Source organism: Octopus bimaculoides, chromosome 9 (genome assembly GCF_046866305.1).
Source record: "Octopus bimaculoides isolate indiv1 chromosome 9, ASM4686630v1, whole genome shotgun sequence".
In the NCBI taxonomy this organism is placed as follows: Eukaryota; Metazoa; Mollusca; class Cephalopoda; order Octopoda; family Octopodidae; genus Octopus; species Octopus bimaculoides.
Genome location: NC_142936.1, coordinates 59,043,177 through 59,059,768, shown reverse-complemented (window position 1 = coordinate 59,059,768; position 16,592 = coordinate 59,043,177). Strand labels below are relative to the sequence as shown.

At 38.0% G+C, this 16,592-nt stretch overlaps 1 protein-coding gene across 1 annotated transcript in view; it reads left to right on the top strand.

The window, feature by feature from the left end:
• Window positions 1-9,771: 9,771 nt before the first annotated feature.
• The window catches only part of LOC106871387 (leucine-rich repeat serine/threonine-protein kinase 1), a 119,128-nt gene continuing 112,307 nt past the window's right edge, over window positions 9,772-16,592 (top strand). Inside the window, exon 1 of the mRNA XM_089357567.1 lies at window positions 9,772-10,367. Coding sequence (XP_089213693.1) covers window positions 10,352-10,367 — 16 coding nt within the window. The 5' untranslated portion in view covers window positions 9,772-10,351. The remainder of the gene's footprint in view (window positions 10,368-16,592) is intronic.

Sequence of the window (16,592 nt, the reverse complement as noted above, 5' to 3'; positions counted from 1 at the left end):
ACAACTATATATATATATATATATATATATATATATATGTATATTTATATATCAGTAATTAAGCTAGAATTTGATCATGTGTCATATAATAGCTTAATGTTATTGACAATAATCTACTTACCCATTACTAATTAATTGCTGAATACTTTTCTCTGAATTGAAAAAAAAAAACAAGTAATATTTCCTGGAAAACGTTTCATTTTGTTTCTACAACAGACTGCCATTTCAGTATGTACGTACGTACATACATACATACATTTGTGTACTAGTTGCTTTTTTTTTCATGGTAGCAATACTAAAGTTGTCATTTCCTTTACAAGATAAAAAGGGCCGTCACAATCTCACACGTAACAGGGTGTACTGAGTGTTTTTTGTGACACTGGCACTAGACAGGTTGCTGTGTTCTCAACACAACTAAAAGGATTTCACTGTGCTTGCTCACTAGCCACTTTATAGAGTGAGAAGATTGAGAGATAGGGATATGAAGGTTAGTGATGAGAGGGATATGTGATAGGGGGTGGAATTATAAGAGTACTCAGTATTATGAGACAGGTATATTTATTCAATGGCAATGTTGATATACACAACAGTGTGTGTTTAAACTTAATGGATTAGTCAGAAGGAGCTACACTCAATATTCACAAGCTTTCATATACAAACACACACACACATGTAAACACAGACACCTTTTGCAAGTATCTTTTACAACAGACTTAGGCCAACCCAAACTTTCAGAGTGGATTTGGTTGACAGAAACTAAAAGAAGCCCATCATATATATATATATATATAACTAGGGGTAAAATTCACCAAAGGGATATTAAGTATCTGAAGAATTTACTGGTTTATGTTTCCTATATCAATAACATTGTTATTCCAATAGGTAAATATAATATTCTAATAGGCAGATTCATATTTAGATTTGAATTAATATATAAAATAATGTTTCAACATAAATAAACACATGTGTGTATGAATTGTATATGTATGCATGAGTGGCTGTGTGGTAAGTAGCTTGCTTACCAACCACATAGTTCTGGGTTTAGTCCCACTGCATGGTACCTTGGACAAGTGTATTCTACTATAGCCTCTTGCCAACCAAAGCCTTGTGGGTGGATTTGGTACATGGAAACTGAAAGAAGCTCGTCATATATATATATAGAGATTTTTTCATACCCATTGGCATGACTTCCTATCATGTGAGACTGCCTCGCCAATTTATGTGTTAACTTCTTTGGACTTTGAGTAATACTTTGGTGAATGTCCTGAATAACTTCTGGCATTTGAATTGCAGTGTCTCTTTGCTTTGGGGCATTATACACTGACCCTGTAGCATTCCACTTCTTAACCAACATTTGTATTGTTCTTTTTGCTGGTAAGTCTTTACCTGGAGACTTGACTTCAAAAATTTCAAGCATTTGCTCAAACAGAACCTATTCTTACATACACTTTCACAATCTCCACCCTTTTTGCTGTTATGTTTGTCATCTCAGAAAAAATGCAATCTTACAACCAACTAATGCGGTGAGGATAATGTAGCAAACAGTCCACTAGTGTCCCATCTTTGTTCAGCAGTTACAAGCAGTCAAAATTAGATAATGACACTTAGATGTGAAAGGCTGGGTGCTTTTTTATGTGTGAATTTATTTCTATATATACATTATGCTATGGAACCCAGGCTACTTCTTTGTATGCCATCCCGTTGACATACATGCATACATACGTGTGAGTGTGTGTCATACACACACACACTCATATACATATTCATATATTTGTATATGTGTATGTTAATATTTCTTTGCTTTGGCATCATGCAATGATTGTAAATAAATGTCATGATCACACAAGTGGTGGTCATTCATTTCAAGTGTGCCATAAACATGTCTGGTCACAGAAAAGTCTGTTTCAACAAATTCTGTCTGATTCAGGTAACCATGGAAAAGTGGACATTAAAACAATGATAGTGATGATGATAATGATATCTAAAACAAAGCAAAGTAAGAGAGTTTTTTTATAAGATATTTAGTGACATTTTTACATGCATTTCATTAACAAAGAATGATTATTAGTTATATAATGTAAATTATATCATCCAACTGCATTGACAAATTTTCAGAGATGTATATTTTTTATTTGTAATTTTACTTATACATACTGGATTAGCGACAGTGTTACCATCACTAGTACCACAACAACCGTTGCCCTTCCTGCTGACTAATCCCACTTGCTTCCAATGGAGGTAATGATCTCTCAGTCCAAACATGTTTTTGAGGTGGATTGCAAGCAAATGATACAATCAGTGAGGCCATTGTTTATAACTGGCAAGTGAAGATGAGGGAAATATGAATTCACACATACACACATATGCGCACACGTAGATGTACATATACGCATATATGAAGGCTTCTTTTGGTTTCTGTCTACTACAGTGTCTCAGAACGAGGCTACTGTATCAAAGTGAGGCTAGATACCTCGTTGCTATATTCGTCTGCTGTGCAGGTCAACTCACATATTACTATGCAATATGTAGCTCTGCCACATAGCCTCCTGCTAGACTTGAAAAAGTAAAAAAAAGAAAATAGAGGTGACGTATGTAAATATGCAGTGCAAAAAGCAGGTAAGAACATGGAATACAAACAGAAGGATGCATACAACAACTAATGAGAAACTGAAATGAAAAGGCAGAGCATGGTAAGGATAAATAGGATATGAACACAAAGAAATAAGGAAAATGTTCAAGTCGATTAGGTAAAGTTAAAAAAAAAACTGTGTTGTTGGTGACATGTTGAAAAGTCTTTGGTAAGTTCACAAATAATTCATTATAGTTCAGATGTATATAGTTTTAGACAGCTTGGTGGGCCAATGTACACAGCAACCACTACGAGTCGTAGTGATGTATGTAGATGGAGGAGGGGTCAGTGTGTGTGATGATGGTAGTGGTGGTTGCAGTGGGGTAGTTTTTGTTTTATGTTGTACTGTGAATGTGGGAGGTGTATGAGGTGGTATTGTATCACTGTCTGTGTATGCCCGCTTAAGCCTGTCTTTTGAGACAGTTTCCTTTTTTACCATTAATGTCTATGGTATATAATTTGTCTGTGTGCAACAGGACGTGCTAGGATCCCATGTATGGAGGTGTGAGAGGGGTTTTCACAGCATTGTTTCATAGAAACACAATGTCTTTTGGAACTGATGATTTAGTGGTTTGGTGTCGTGTTGACATGGGTGGCAGTTCTTGCATGTAGTAGGGTCTTGTGTGGATAGATCCACTGGGGCCAACATCTAGCCTGGCAATGAAAGAGGTGTGCCATAAACAAGTTCTGCTGGGGAATAACCAAGATCCTCCTTTATCAAGGCTCGACAGCCAAGAAGGACTATTGGAAGATATTTGCTCCAACGCTGCTGATCTGAGTAAGCACGCAAAGCAGCTTTCATTTGACAGTGGAATCGTTCCACCATACCATTGGATTGTGGATGGTAACTGGCTGTTCGAATTCAACGTATACCTATGGTCTACATGAGCTTGTGGAAGAGTTGTGATTCAAACTGTTTTCCATGGTCTGTAGTGATGGTGGTATAGACTCTGTACCATGATATCCATCCTGTGAGAAAAGCTTTGGCAACAGATTCTGCAGTGATATCTACCAAAGGAATAGATTCTAGCCAATGTGTGAAATATTCAATGCAGGTGAGCAGGTAAGTATATCCCTGGCTGACTGGCCAAGGTCTGACAAGGTCGATGTGTACATGGTTGAAATGCACATCCAGGGTGTTGAATGTGCCAAGGGGTGCATGGATGTGCCTATGCACCTTTGACTTCTGACAGAAAAGGCAGGAGCATGACCAAGCAGTGATGTCTCATCTCATATTTGGCCAAAAGAATTTAGCCTAAATGAGTTTCACTGTGGCGGTGACAGATTATGCAGTATGTTGGAGACTGTTTGTGTGTGAATCTCCAGAACAAAAGGACGAGGAGAATTCATGGAAGCATCGCACAAAATCTGTGCATCAGCTGTGGGTACTGGGAAGTACTTGAAGTTGCATGTGGCAAAGGTGAGTGAGGATATATCATTTGTCTTAAAGCAAGATTGATCTTTAGCCAGGAGATGCAGGTTGATGTCTGTAGGTGATGACAGTGAGTTCAGTGGTAGGCGCAATAAGGCGTCTGCTGCAGTGTTATCTACACCAGAAATATGATGGATGTCGGTGGTAAATTGGGAAATGAAATCCAAGTGCCTGGTTTCCCGCAGAGAGTACTTGTCAGGCTTCGAGCACAGGGTAAAGGTGAGTGGATGGTGGTCCATAAAAATCACGAATTGGCATCCCTCGAGTGTGTGCCAGAAATATTTGACTGCTGAATACATAGCAAACAGCTCCTGTCCAAAAGTACTATAGTGAGTTTCAGCTGGTTTGAGCTGCCGAGAGAAAAAGGTAAGAGGCTGGAATTATTGCTGGTGAAATTGTTGTAACACCATGCCTATGGCAGTGTTGGATGCATCCACTACAAGGTGTAGCTGAGCGTCCGTGACAGGGTGGCCAAGAAGTGATGCATGAGTGAGTTGCTGCTTTGCTGTGTTGAAGGAGTCAAGTTGGGTGGAGTCCAAGCATGTAGTATGATACAAAGACGTGTGTTTAGATACAAAGAAAGTTTTGATTTTTGTTTTTGCACTGAAAGAGGTAACATATGATATTTGTATTACAGTATGTATGCAGGTGTGTAATGAGAACAGTCATTTTGAGAATGTGTGTGTGATAAAATATCTTCGTTTATGAACCATATATGTTGTGTCGAGGTGAATAGGCATGGCAGTCACACATGGGAGATTGCACGTGGAGCTGCAGAGAAGACATGTGTCTTTAACTGAAACCCAGCAGGAACTGAGAGTTTTCTATAGTGTAACTCAGAACGAGGCTAATGTGTCAGAACGAGGTTACTGTATCAAAGCAAGGCTAGACACCTCATTGATATATTCATCTGCTGTGCAGGTCAACTCACATATTACTATATAATATGTAGCTCTGCTACAACCATAAGCAAGTTAAATGGTTAAAATTGTATAGATCTATTTTCTTTCAAAATTTTAAAAAACATATAAAAATTAATTTAAAAAATTTCCCCAACTTAATTGTAATTTACACCTTTAGAATCTATAAATTTTCATTGTAAACTAAGCATTATTAGTCAAAGTTATAAAAACAAAGTTTGGAGGGAAAGCATTAAACTATATGTTTGCCCTTATTTTGAGGTAAATTACCTTGCCTATTGAGAATTCAGTGTTTATTTTATTGCAAATAAACTGTTTCTTCTGTCCTTCTCATTGACTCGGTGAGCTGTGACATTTATGCATTCTGTATAATACAATGAATTTGTATATTTCATTCTACAGATCTATCACAACAGGATATAAGTTACACTGTGTAAAAGTAACATTACTGGCTGGATTTTCCAGAAACAGTCAGCTATTCGTAATTTTGAGTTAATTAGAATCTCAAATACATTTATTATTTTTAGCTGTTTCAATTTTGATTGTTATTATTATTATCTATATTATCATATCATTCTTTCTTTTCATTCTCTACTATTATTCTATAACCAATCTGGCGGTGTTGGTTATAGCCTAGTCACCCATATAGTTAACCAAGTGATACACGAAGGAGTCATACCCAATGACTGGTGTAGCAACACCATAGTCAACTGCTACAAAGGTAAAAAGTGACGCTTTAGATACAAATAATTACAGAGGTATCAAATTGTTGGATCAGGTAATGAAGATCACGGAGAGGGTCATAGCCCAACTAATTAGGGAGAGAGTCAGTCTAGATGAGATGCAGTTTGGGTTTGTGCCAGGGAAAAGCACCACTGATGCTATATTTCTGGTAAGACAGCTGCAGGAGAAATACCTAGCCAAAGATAAACCTCTGTACCTGGCTTTTATTGACATGGAGAAAGTCTTTGACAGGGTCCCCCAATCCCTTATCTGGTGGTCAATGAGGAAACTAGGGATAGATGAATGGTTAGTGAAAGGTAGGGGTCCATCAAAGTTCAGTCCTCAGCCCCCTCTTATTTATCATAGTCCTCCAGGCAATAACAGAGGAATTCAAGACAGGATGCCCCTGGGAGCTCCTCTATGCTAATGACCTTGCTCTAATTGCTGAGTCACTATCAGAACTAGTGGAGAAGCTTCAGGTGTGGAAATAAGGACTAGAATCAAAGAGCCTTAGAGTCAACCTAGGTAAAACCAAAGTCCCTTCGGGTAGATGGCCCTGCTCGATCTGTAGAAAAGGCATAGGTAGAAACTCTATGAGATGTACCCAGTGTAATCTATGGACACATAAGAGGTGCAGCAATATCAAAGGAAGGTTAACTGGAAAGATAGTTTTTGTATGTGGCAGATGCTCAGGAGCAATAAACACTGAAAATGTGAAGAGAACAACTTCTGCCACATTCCAGGGAGAAAAACTAGAATTGTTGATAGCTTCCGTTACCTAGGTGACTAAGTCAGTAGCAGGGGAGGGTGCACTGAAAGTGTAGCTGCTAGAATAAGAATAGCCTGGGCAAAGTTCAGAGAGCTCTTACTTCTGCTGGTGACAAAGGGCCTCTTGCTCAGAGTAAAAGGTAGACTGTATGATGCATGTGTACAAACAGCCATGCTACCTGGCAGTGAAACATGGGCTGTGACTGCTGAGGACATGCATAAGCTTGCAAAGAATGAATCCAGTATGCTCCGCTGGATGTGTAATGTCAGTGTGCACACTTGACAGAGTGTAAGTATCTTGAGAGGAAAGTTGGACATAAAAAGCATCAGATGTGGTGTGCAAGAGAGACAACTGCGCTGGTATGGTCATATGGTGAGAATGGATGAGGATAGCTGTGTGAAAAAGTGCCACACTCTAGTGGTTGGGGGAATCTGTGGAAGAGGAAGACCCAGGAAGACCTGGAATGAGGTGGTGATGCACGACCTTTGAACATTAGGCCTCACCGAGGCAATGACTAGTGACCAAGACCTTTGGAAATATGCTGTGATTGGGAAGACCCAGCAAGCCAAGTGAGACCATAACCCATGGCCTATGCCAGGGGTGTAACCAGCCCACTTATATGTACCTTTCCTTCATTGGACACTAAACTCTGCTTGTGAAGATGTGTTGAGGCAAGTGAAATCGAAATCAAATTCAATGACTGGCATCCATGCTACTGGAGTGCTAAGAGCATCATCTGTGTGTGATCATTGCCAGAGCAGCTGACTGGCTTCCGTTACCGGTGGCATGTAAAAAAGCACCATTCAAGCGTAATTGTTACCAGCGTTGCCTTACTGGCACTTGTGCTGGTGGCACGTGAAAAAATATTCAAGTGAAGTGGTTGCCAGTGCCGCTGGACTAGCTCCTGTGCAGGTGGCACGTAAAAAACACTACTTGAGCATGGTTGTTGCCAGTACTGCTTGACTGGCCCTCGTCCCAGTTGCACGTAAAAGCACCCACTACACTCTCGGAGTGATTGGCATTAGGAAGGGCATCCAGCTGTAAAAACTCTGCCAGATCAGATTGGAGCCTGGTGCAGCCATCTGTTTCGCCAGTCCTCAGACAAATCGTCCAACTCATGCCAGCATGGAAAGCGCACGTTAAATGATGATGATGAATAAAAACATGTCTTGTTAGATGATGAAAATTACGGCATCTAAAACCTATTATCTCCCTTCTTAGAAAACTGCCCACATAGAGTATGTGTGACTATCAATTTTGTATATATTTTTAGTTTGTCTGAATAAACATGGATGTGTTTGGAGTTTTGAAATTTGGTTTGTATAAAATGTCTTGAAAGTGGTACGTATTTAAGCAAAAAAAAAAAAATCTTTGCATCATATTAAAATGATGAGATACAAATGTGTTTAATGCCTAGTTTTATGAAAAGAATTTACCATATATGTAATTCAACTGGTTTTCTTTAGTAGTAACTGCATTCTTTTTATTAAAGAAATATGTCTTTCATCCCATCTTCTTGATTAGATCTTTGGTCTTTTCATATATATGTTTGTTTCTATTTTTATGTGTGCTCCTTTTATGTCCTGTAACAGTTCTACAAACAGAGACTGATAAAAAGAAAGAAGTACCATTTGAAAGTAAGTACTGGCATCTATAGATTCGCCAAACTATTGAAGTTAGCGCATCAAAACAGCTGCAGTCCAATGACTGAAACTGGTAAAATTTGTTCTTTTCAATCTGAATTCTGTGCTAAACCTTTGTTTGTCCTACACTTTATTGGAATTTAAAATGTATGTATATGGCACATGGATAATACAAAAGAACATTAAAATAGAAATCCAAAACTGAAGAAAACACAAACATGAGTGAAGAAAGAAAGAAAAAGGAGTAAAAAAAAGGAAAAAGAAGAAAGAAAAAATGTCAATTCAATTGGTCACACACCATAAGGTTCAATGGAACCTATTGAAGCAAGCCAGCCTAATGGTTATTAAGTGTTATTTAACCCTTCAACTGCAAAATTAAATTTCATCATTATTCTAGTAATGATGTTAGATATCTACCAGAAATTAGAATTATTTATTTTCTGCAAGTTACATTGTCTCAGTAAACTTGACATCTCAACGATAGATAGATAGGTATTTAATACTGGGTTTCACAGTTAAGTGTAATGAAATTTTTTGTGGACATATCTGATTTCTGCAGTAAAAAGGTAATCCGTTTCCCATTTTGTTACACAGTTCTTTCCATTTTTATTGAGCTCTGCAAGGTTCTTTTGTGCTGCAAGGTTTGGATTGTAGAGGACAAAAAAGGCAGTGGTCTATAATGTAGTCTGTTACTTCACATTCACAGGTAGTTGGGCTGGTCTTGTCTCATTTGACCAAAGCAACTTTTTCCCTGTTCTTTTTCTCTGACAGATGAATGTCTTCCATTGAATTAATGAAGTTTCTGTGCCAGGAAGGAGATCATCAGCAGTGGGAGATTCCCATGTCAACTGGAGGGAGTTCTCAAGCTTTTCAATCCAAAGCTGGAGTCTAATGAAATGTTGTTTGGTACTGGATATGGACTTCCTTTTTTTCTTTTTTAGATATAAGCTATTTATGTTCAATTTGAAGAAGGAAAGTATTCAATGATGATGAAAACACTTTTAAAGTACTAAAATAATAACAAGCATTTTGTAAAAAAAATTGAGTTTTATTCAAGTTCTTCTTGAGAGACTTCAAGCCAGTTGCTAACTAAGCGACAATACTTTTTGAGTTAAATGAGTTCCCAGTGTTGGTAGATATGTGGTTGAGTTGGTGTGTTGGTTGAACTGTTGATGCAAACATCTAAGAATCTCAGATGGAGAATTTTGGAATGTCTTACTAATAAATTGTGCCACTAATAAATTGGATTTGGAGAATTCACGTCAGTTTCTTTTGTTCTTTCTCCGTGAAACCCAGTTGTGTGTGTATGTGTGTGTGTGTGTGTGTATGAATGACTGTTAGTATAATAGTCCATTTATAGGACTTACTCTGTCGCCCGATTTAATGTCACCAAGTCTTTGGGTGCCTTTAGAAAGAAACCTCTCTGTAAAGGTCATGGGCACTTTTTCCAAACTAGAAAAAGAAGAATAGTCAATGTGTGTTGATTGAAGATATTAAAAATGTCTAACGTCCGTTGTAACCGTGGAAACGATAGATAGCACATATTAAACTGAGCGATAATGACAAATTTGACAAAGGAGGGGAATTAGATAGATAGATAGATAGATAAATACATACATACATACATACATAGAAAGAGAGGGTGAGAGAGAAAAGAGACAGTGAGAAACGAGGGAGGGAGAGAGAGAATAATTGTACGCTTGAGAATTAAAAATAAAATCCTGGAATAAAGAGGCATAAACTACAGTTTGGTGCGCCCAACATCGACTTTTATTTCCACATGTCGATATTAATCATTGTTATTGTTAATTCCATCAAGTCGTATTGTTAACAACAAATACTATATCCGCAGAATTTCCCAAAACATCTCCCTCTTCAAACAATAAGACACTCCAATTAAGTAACACTTAGTGGGTGTTGGTTAATCAACAGCAATAACAACAGCAATAACAAGTGTCATCCACATTTTTTATTCTTTTTTTATATATATATTTAAAATTAATTTTTGTTTTTCTAATTTCCTGGTTGCTGGTATTTAGTTATTCAAGTCTAAATGAGCACATATTTCTCTCATACTTGTGGCGCTCGGATATCCTGAAGTAAGAATCTATCAAAGCCGATGATGTGATATTTTGTGGACACCTTGTTTTATTAATAATGTGTAGTTAACAATATATAAAAGTAACTTGTTATCAAGCGGAACACACACATAATCAGAAATATAGTTGTTTTACGATGGAGGCCTTGAAAGGTAAGTCAATCGTTTTTATTTAAGGAATATTTAGGAAAAGAATTAAAAAAGCAAAGTATAAAGCTTATTTCATACACGTATCTCATGCGTACGTATATACATATATAGAGACATAAATACTTATCTTCCTATTTACACACACACAATACTCAATACACGAGTGTATATACGTTTTTTGTTCGTGTTGACGGGCAGTTACTTGTTTCAGTTTAGTAGAGTGCGGCCATGCTAGGGCGCCGAATTGAAGGATTTTAGTCAAACAAATCGCTCTCAGTACTTATTTTATTTAAGCCTGGTACTTAGTCTATCAGTCTCTCTTGCCGAACTACTAAGTTACGGGGACGTAAACACACACCAGTTGTCAAACATTGATGGGGGACACACATACACACTCACAGGATATGGGCATACCTACACATGTGTGCCTCCCACCGACTTTATTTGCTCATAACTTAAAAAAAAAAATGAATATTTTTAAATGAAAATTCTACGTTTCAGATGTAGATCAGTAGTTCCCAAAAGTGGTGGGTAGCACCTTCCTGGGGTGGGGTGGGATCGTTGAAGAAAATTGGGGCGATGTCTGTCAACCCCGCTCTCCGTCTATTTTTTCATCGGTGTACTCAGGTATAGAGAGTGGTGCTTAAAAATCGATCTGAAAAATGTTTCAAGAAAAACTAACTTCCATTTTTTTTTGCTAAATTTTCTGGTTAGGTTCTAGCTCACTTTTGCTGTTTAGAGCAGTGCTTCGAAGGAATGTGTGTAATGATTGATTGTCGCATTGACCATGACAGAAAAAGTTGTCAAAGTGATACCTGCTCAGAGGCCTATGCAGAATTGCAGAAAGTGTATGGAGAGGGGTTTATGAGCCGCACACAAGTGTATGAGCGGTTCAGATGTTTCCAGGATGGCCGAAATAATGTTGATATTGGCGAATGTTCTGGGAGACCCGCAACCAGCAGAACCGAGAAAAACATTGCAGATATGAGTGCAGCTGTGAGGGGAAATCGTCGAATCATCATCCATGAGTTATCGGAGGATATGCAGATTAGTTACGGTTTAGTTCAGTCCATTATTACTGAAGACTTGGGTATGAGACGTGTATCTGTGTCAAAACTGCTTTTGCTCACTAAAAAGATATTAGGGTTTCAGTTGTGTGAGATACTGATTGTGTCGAGAATGATAACTTTTTGGAAATTGTGTGTAGGCCTCTGTTTGCCATGCTGGAGGGAAAAAAGAGTAAAACAACAGATGTAGTGGGAGTGCATGACAGTCACAGATGCTAAAGCAGGCGACAGCATTTAAAGGCTTTGCTCCAAAGATGCTGATATTTTAATCAAAATAAAACTGCAAAATATTTTTGTAAATTATATTTACTTTATTAGTTTCTCTCTCTCTCTCTCTCTCACACACACACACAAATATATATATATATATTATCATCATCATCATCATCGTTTAACATTTGCTTTCCATGCCAGCATGGGTTGGATGATTTGACTGAGGACTGGCGAACCAGATGGCTGCACCAGGCTCCAATCTGATCTGGCAGAGTTTCTACAGCTGGATGCCCTTCCTAACGCCAACCACTCTGAGAGTGTAGTGGGTGCTTTTACGTGCAACCGGAACGAGGGCTAGTCAGGTGGTACTGGCAATGGCCATGCTCAAATGGTGTTTTTTATGCGCCACCTGCACAGGAAGCAGTCCAGCAGCACTGGCAACGACCTTGCTCGAATGTTTTGTTCTCGTACCACCGGCACAAGTGCCAGTAAGATGACGCTGGTAATGATCACGCTCAAATGGTGCTTTTAATGTGCCACCGGCACGGAAGCCAGACAGCTGCTCTGGCAATGGTCCTGCTCGGATGGTGCTGTTAGCGCCTGGTAAAAGCCACAAGTTATGGTCTCACTTAGCTTGCTGGGTCTTCTCAAGCACAGCATCTTTCCAAAGGTCTTGGTCATTAGTCATTGCCTCGGTGAGGCCTAATGTTCAAATGTCGTGCTTCACCACCTCATCTCAGGTCTTCCTGGGTCTACCTCTTCCACAGGTTCCCTCAACCACTAGGGTGCGGCACTTTTTCACACAGCTATCCTCATCCATTCTCGCCACATGACCGTACCAACGCAATTGTCTCTCTTGCACACCACAACTGATGCTTCTTATGTCCAACTTTTCTCTCAAGATACTTACACTCTGTCGAGTATGCACACTGACATTACACATCCAGCAGAGCATACTGGCTTCATTCCTTGCGAGCTTATGCATGACCTCAGCAGTCACAGCCCATGTTTCACTGCCGTGTAGCATAGCTGTTCGTACACATGCGTCATACAGTTTGCCTTTTACTCTGGGCGAGAGGCACTTTGTCACCAGTAGAGGTAAGAGTTCTCTGAACTTCGCTCAGGCTATTATTATTCTAGCAGCTACACTTTCAGTGCACCCTCCCCTGCTACTGACTTGGTCACCTAGGTAACGGAAGCTATCAACTACTTCTAGTTTTTCTCCCTGGAATGTGGCAGAAGTTATTCTCTGGACATTTTCAGTGTTTATTATTCCTGAGCATCTGCCACATACAAAAACTATCTTCCTAGTTAGCCTTCCTTTGATATTGCTGCACCTCTTATGTGTCCATAGCTTACACTGGGTACATCTCATAGAGTTTCTACCTACGCCTTTTCTACAGATCGAGCAGGGCATCTACCTGAAGGGGTTTGTGGTTTGTTTACCTTCCTACTTATTAGGACTTAGGTTTTTGTTAGATTGACTCTAAGGCCCTTCGATTCTAATCCTTGCTTCCACACCTGAAACTTCTCTAGTTCTGATAGTGACTCAGCAATTAGAGTAAGGTCATCAGCATAGAGGAGCTCCCAGGGGCATCCTGTCTTGAATTCCTCTGTTATTGCCTGGAGGACTATGATAAATAGGAGGGGGCTGAGGACTGAACCTTGATGGACTCCTACCTCTACCTGGAATTCTTCACTGTACTCGTTGCCAACCCTTACCTTACTGACAGTGTCCCTGTACATGGCTCGCACAGCTCTCACTAACCATTCATGTATCCTTTAGTTTCCTCATTGACCACTAAATAAGGGATCGGGGGACCCTGTTAAAGGCTTTCTCCATGTCAACGAAAGCCAGGTACAGAGGTTTATCTTTGGTTAGGTATTTCTCCTGCAGCTGTCTTACCAGAAATATAGCATCAGTGGTCCTTTTCCCTGGCATGAACCCAAACTGCATCTCATCTAAACTGACTCTCTCCTTAATTAGTTGGGCTATGACCCTATCCGTGATTTTCATTACCTGATCTAATGACTTGATACCTCTTTAATTATTTGTATTTAAAGCGTCACTTTTTACCTTTGTAACAGTTGACTATGGTGTTGCTACACCAGTCATTGGGTATGACTCCTTCGTGTATCACTTGGTTAACTATATGGGGGACTAGGCTATAGCCAACACTGCCAGATATTTTGAGCAAGGAGCTGAATCCTGCTGCCACACATGTGGTCTTCCAGCAGTAGCCTTCTCCAGGCAGAGATTGATCACAGTCTTTAGCAGCTTCACATAATCTTCTAAATTGAGTCTAAAGCCCTGTTCAAAGATAAGGGCATGAATTTTCAAGCTTGTCTACATGCCAGAACATATATAAAGGGCTCTTTTTGATTTTCATCTACCAAAACCACTCACAAAACTTTGGTTGGCCTGGGGCTGATTCCAGAACCATGTAATTATGAAACAAATATATTAATCACATAGCTGTGCCTGTGACTGTAACTTGATAAATATACATAATTAAAGCATAGTTTTAATGATGTTTATATTTCATTGTTGTTCTGGTTTCTATTTGTATTCATTTTCAAGTTGATGGTTGTAATATAATCACTCAAATATTTGTTATTTATGTAATTGTAGACTGCTGGTATTAAACTTCCAATTTCTGTCAAATTACACCTCCTCAATTCTTAGAATTACCGCATAGGAAATTAAAGATGATCTATTGGATTATCCCATAAACTTTTAAAAATACCCGCAATTAGACATTTTTATACAGACACTGCAGCAAAACTATTATTACGTTCGTTCCTCATTTTTATTCTGTATATCTTCGTAGATTATACACCTATGTTGTGACAGATACAAAAATGCCCTTGGTATAGCTTGTTGATATCTACAATGTAGAACAACAAAGAAATTTAAAATAAAACAGATGATCATCAAAAAATGTTTTTTACATCTACAGTATTGGTTATTGGTGTTAAATGATGATAATTCTTTCTAATTTTGGCACAAGGTTAGCAATTTTAAGGGGAGAGTTAAGTCAATGCCATTGACCCCAGTGCTCAACTGGTTCTTATTTTTATCAACCCTGAAAGGATGAAAGTCAGAGTTGACCTTGGGGGAATTTGAATCCAGAACTTAAAGACAGACAAGATGCTTAATGGCATTTTGTCCAGCTGGCTAATGATTCTGCTAGCTTGCCACCCACCTTAAACAAGGGTGGAGGGGATAGTCAATTACATCTACCTTAGTTTTCAACTGGTACTCATTTTATTAACCACCAAAAGATGAAAGGCAAAGTTGATTTTGACGCAATGTGAACTCAGAATGTAAAGACAGACAAAATACTGCTAAGCATTTTGTCCTGTGTGCTAATGATTCTGCCAGTTTTCTATCTTGAATAGTAATAATAATTCATTCTCCTAAAAGCCTGAAATTTTATGGGGAGAGGGCTAGTCGATATCATCGACTCCAGTGCTTGACTGGTATATATTTTATTGTTGATGAAAGGTAAAGTCAACCTCAGTGAGATTTGAGACTAAAATGTGAAGATGGATGAAATGATGCTAAGCATTTTGTCTGGTGTGCTAATGACTATGATTTGAGGAAGGGGATTAGTCGATTACATTGACCCCAGTGTTTCACTTGTGCTGAAAGGATGAAAGGCAAAGTTGACCTCGGCAGAATTTGAACTCAGAACGTAGCGATGGGCAAAATACTGCTAAGCATTTTGTCCAATGTGCTAACGATTCTGCCAGCTCACTGCTTTAATAATAATGATAATCCTTTCTACTATAGATACAAGGCCTGAAATTTTGGGAGAGGGGGATAGTCGATTACATCGACCCCAGTGTTCAACTGGTAGTCATTTTATTGACCCTGTGTTTATTTTTTTGTGTTGTTATTATGATAAAAGGGTGCGACTGTGTCAGATTGTTTAGAATGGTTTTGTTGTTGCTGTTGTTGATGCCATCTTAAATAACAAAACAAAATGAACAGCGACAGCAACAACAACAACACACACGCAAAAAAAAAATATAGACTGTAATTGCATGGTATGATATTTCTGATGACAAACAAGTCAGTCGTAGCAGAGTTGAGTGTAAATGTAAAAAAAAAAAAAAAATGCTAGCAGTGAAATCCTGTTATGTCTTCATTGGTAATTAGTGAGTTTTAAATTTGTGAGTATATTACAAAACAAAGTACCAAACTAGAGAAAGAATTAATTGCATCTTATAAAATATGAAACCTTAATTGCCAAATGCAGTAAACCACGAACACACACACATAAACACACATGTACACATACACACACATGCATACATGCATGCATGTACACATGTACTTATATACACACATATACACACACAAAATCATGTGGTTGGAAAGCAAGCTTTTATATATTATATATATAATATATATATATATATCTTATATACATATATATATCTTATATACATATATATATATTATATACATATATATATATTATATATATTATATATAATATTTATATATATATATATATATTATATACATATATATATTATATGGAATATATATCATATATATATATTATATAGAATATATAATATATGTATATACATTATATACATATATATATATATATATATATTATATAGAATATAGAATATATATATATATATATATATATATATATATATATATATATATTATATTGACCTAGAAGGCATTATGAGGGACACAGGATGTTAAAAGGACGACAATGAAGACCCTGCACACTGTGCTCAAACCCAGAAAGGCTAAATGGATGACTGAAACAATGCAAATGCCACCACTGCTGTAGCCGCTGTGAATACAACAAACACAGTACCACACTAAAAGACAGAGACAGGAGAACAGACAAAGTAGCCAAAGACAAAGAAATGGTGAACACTAACAAGCTTCAAGCCCAAGTACGTTACGCAA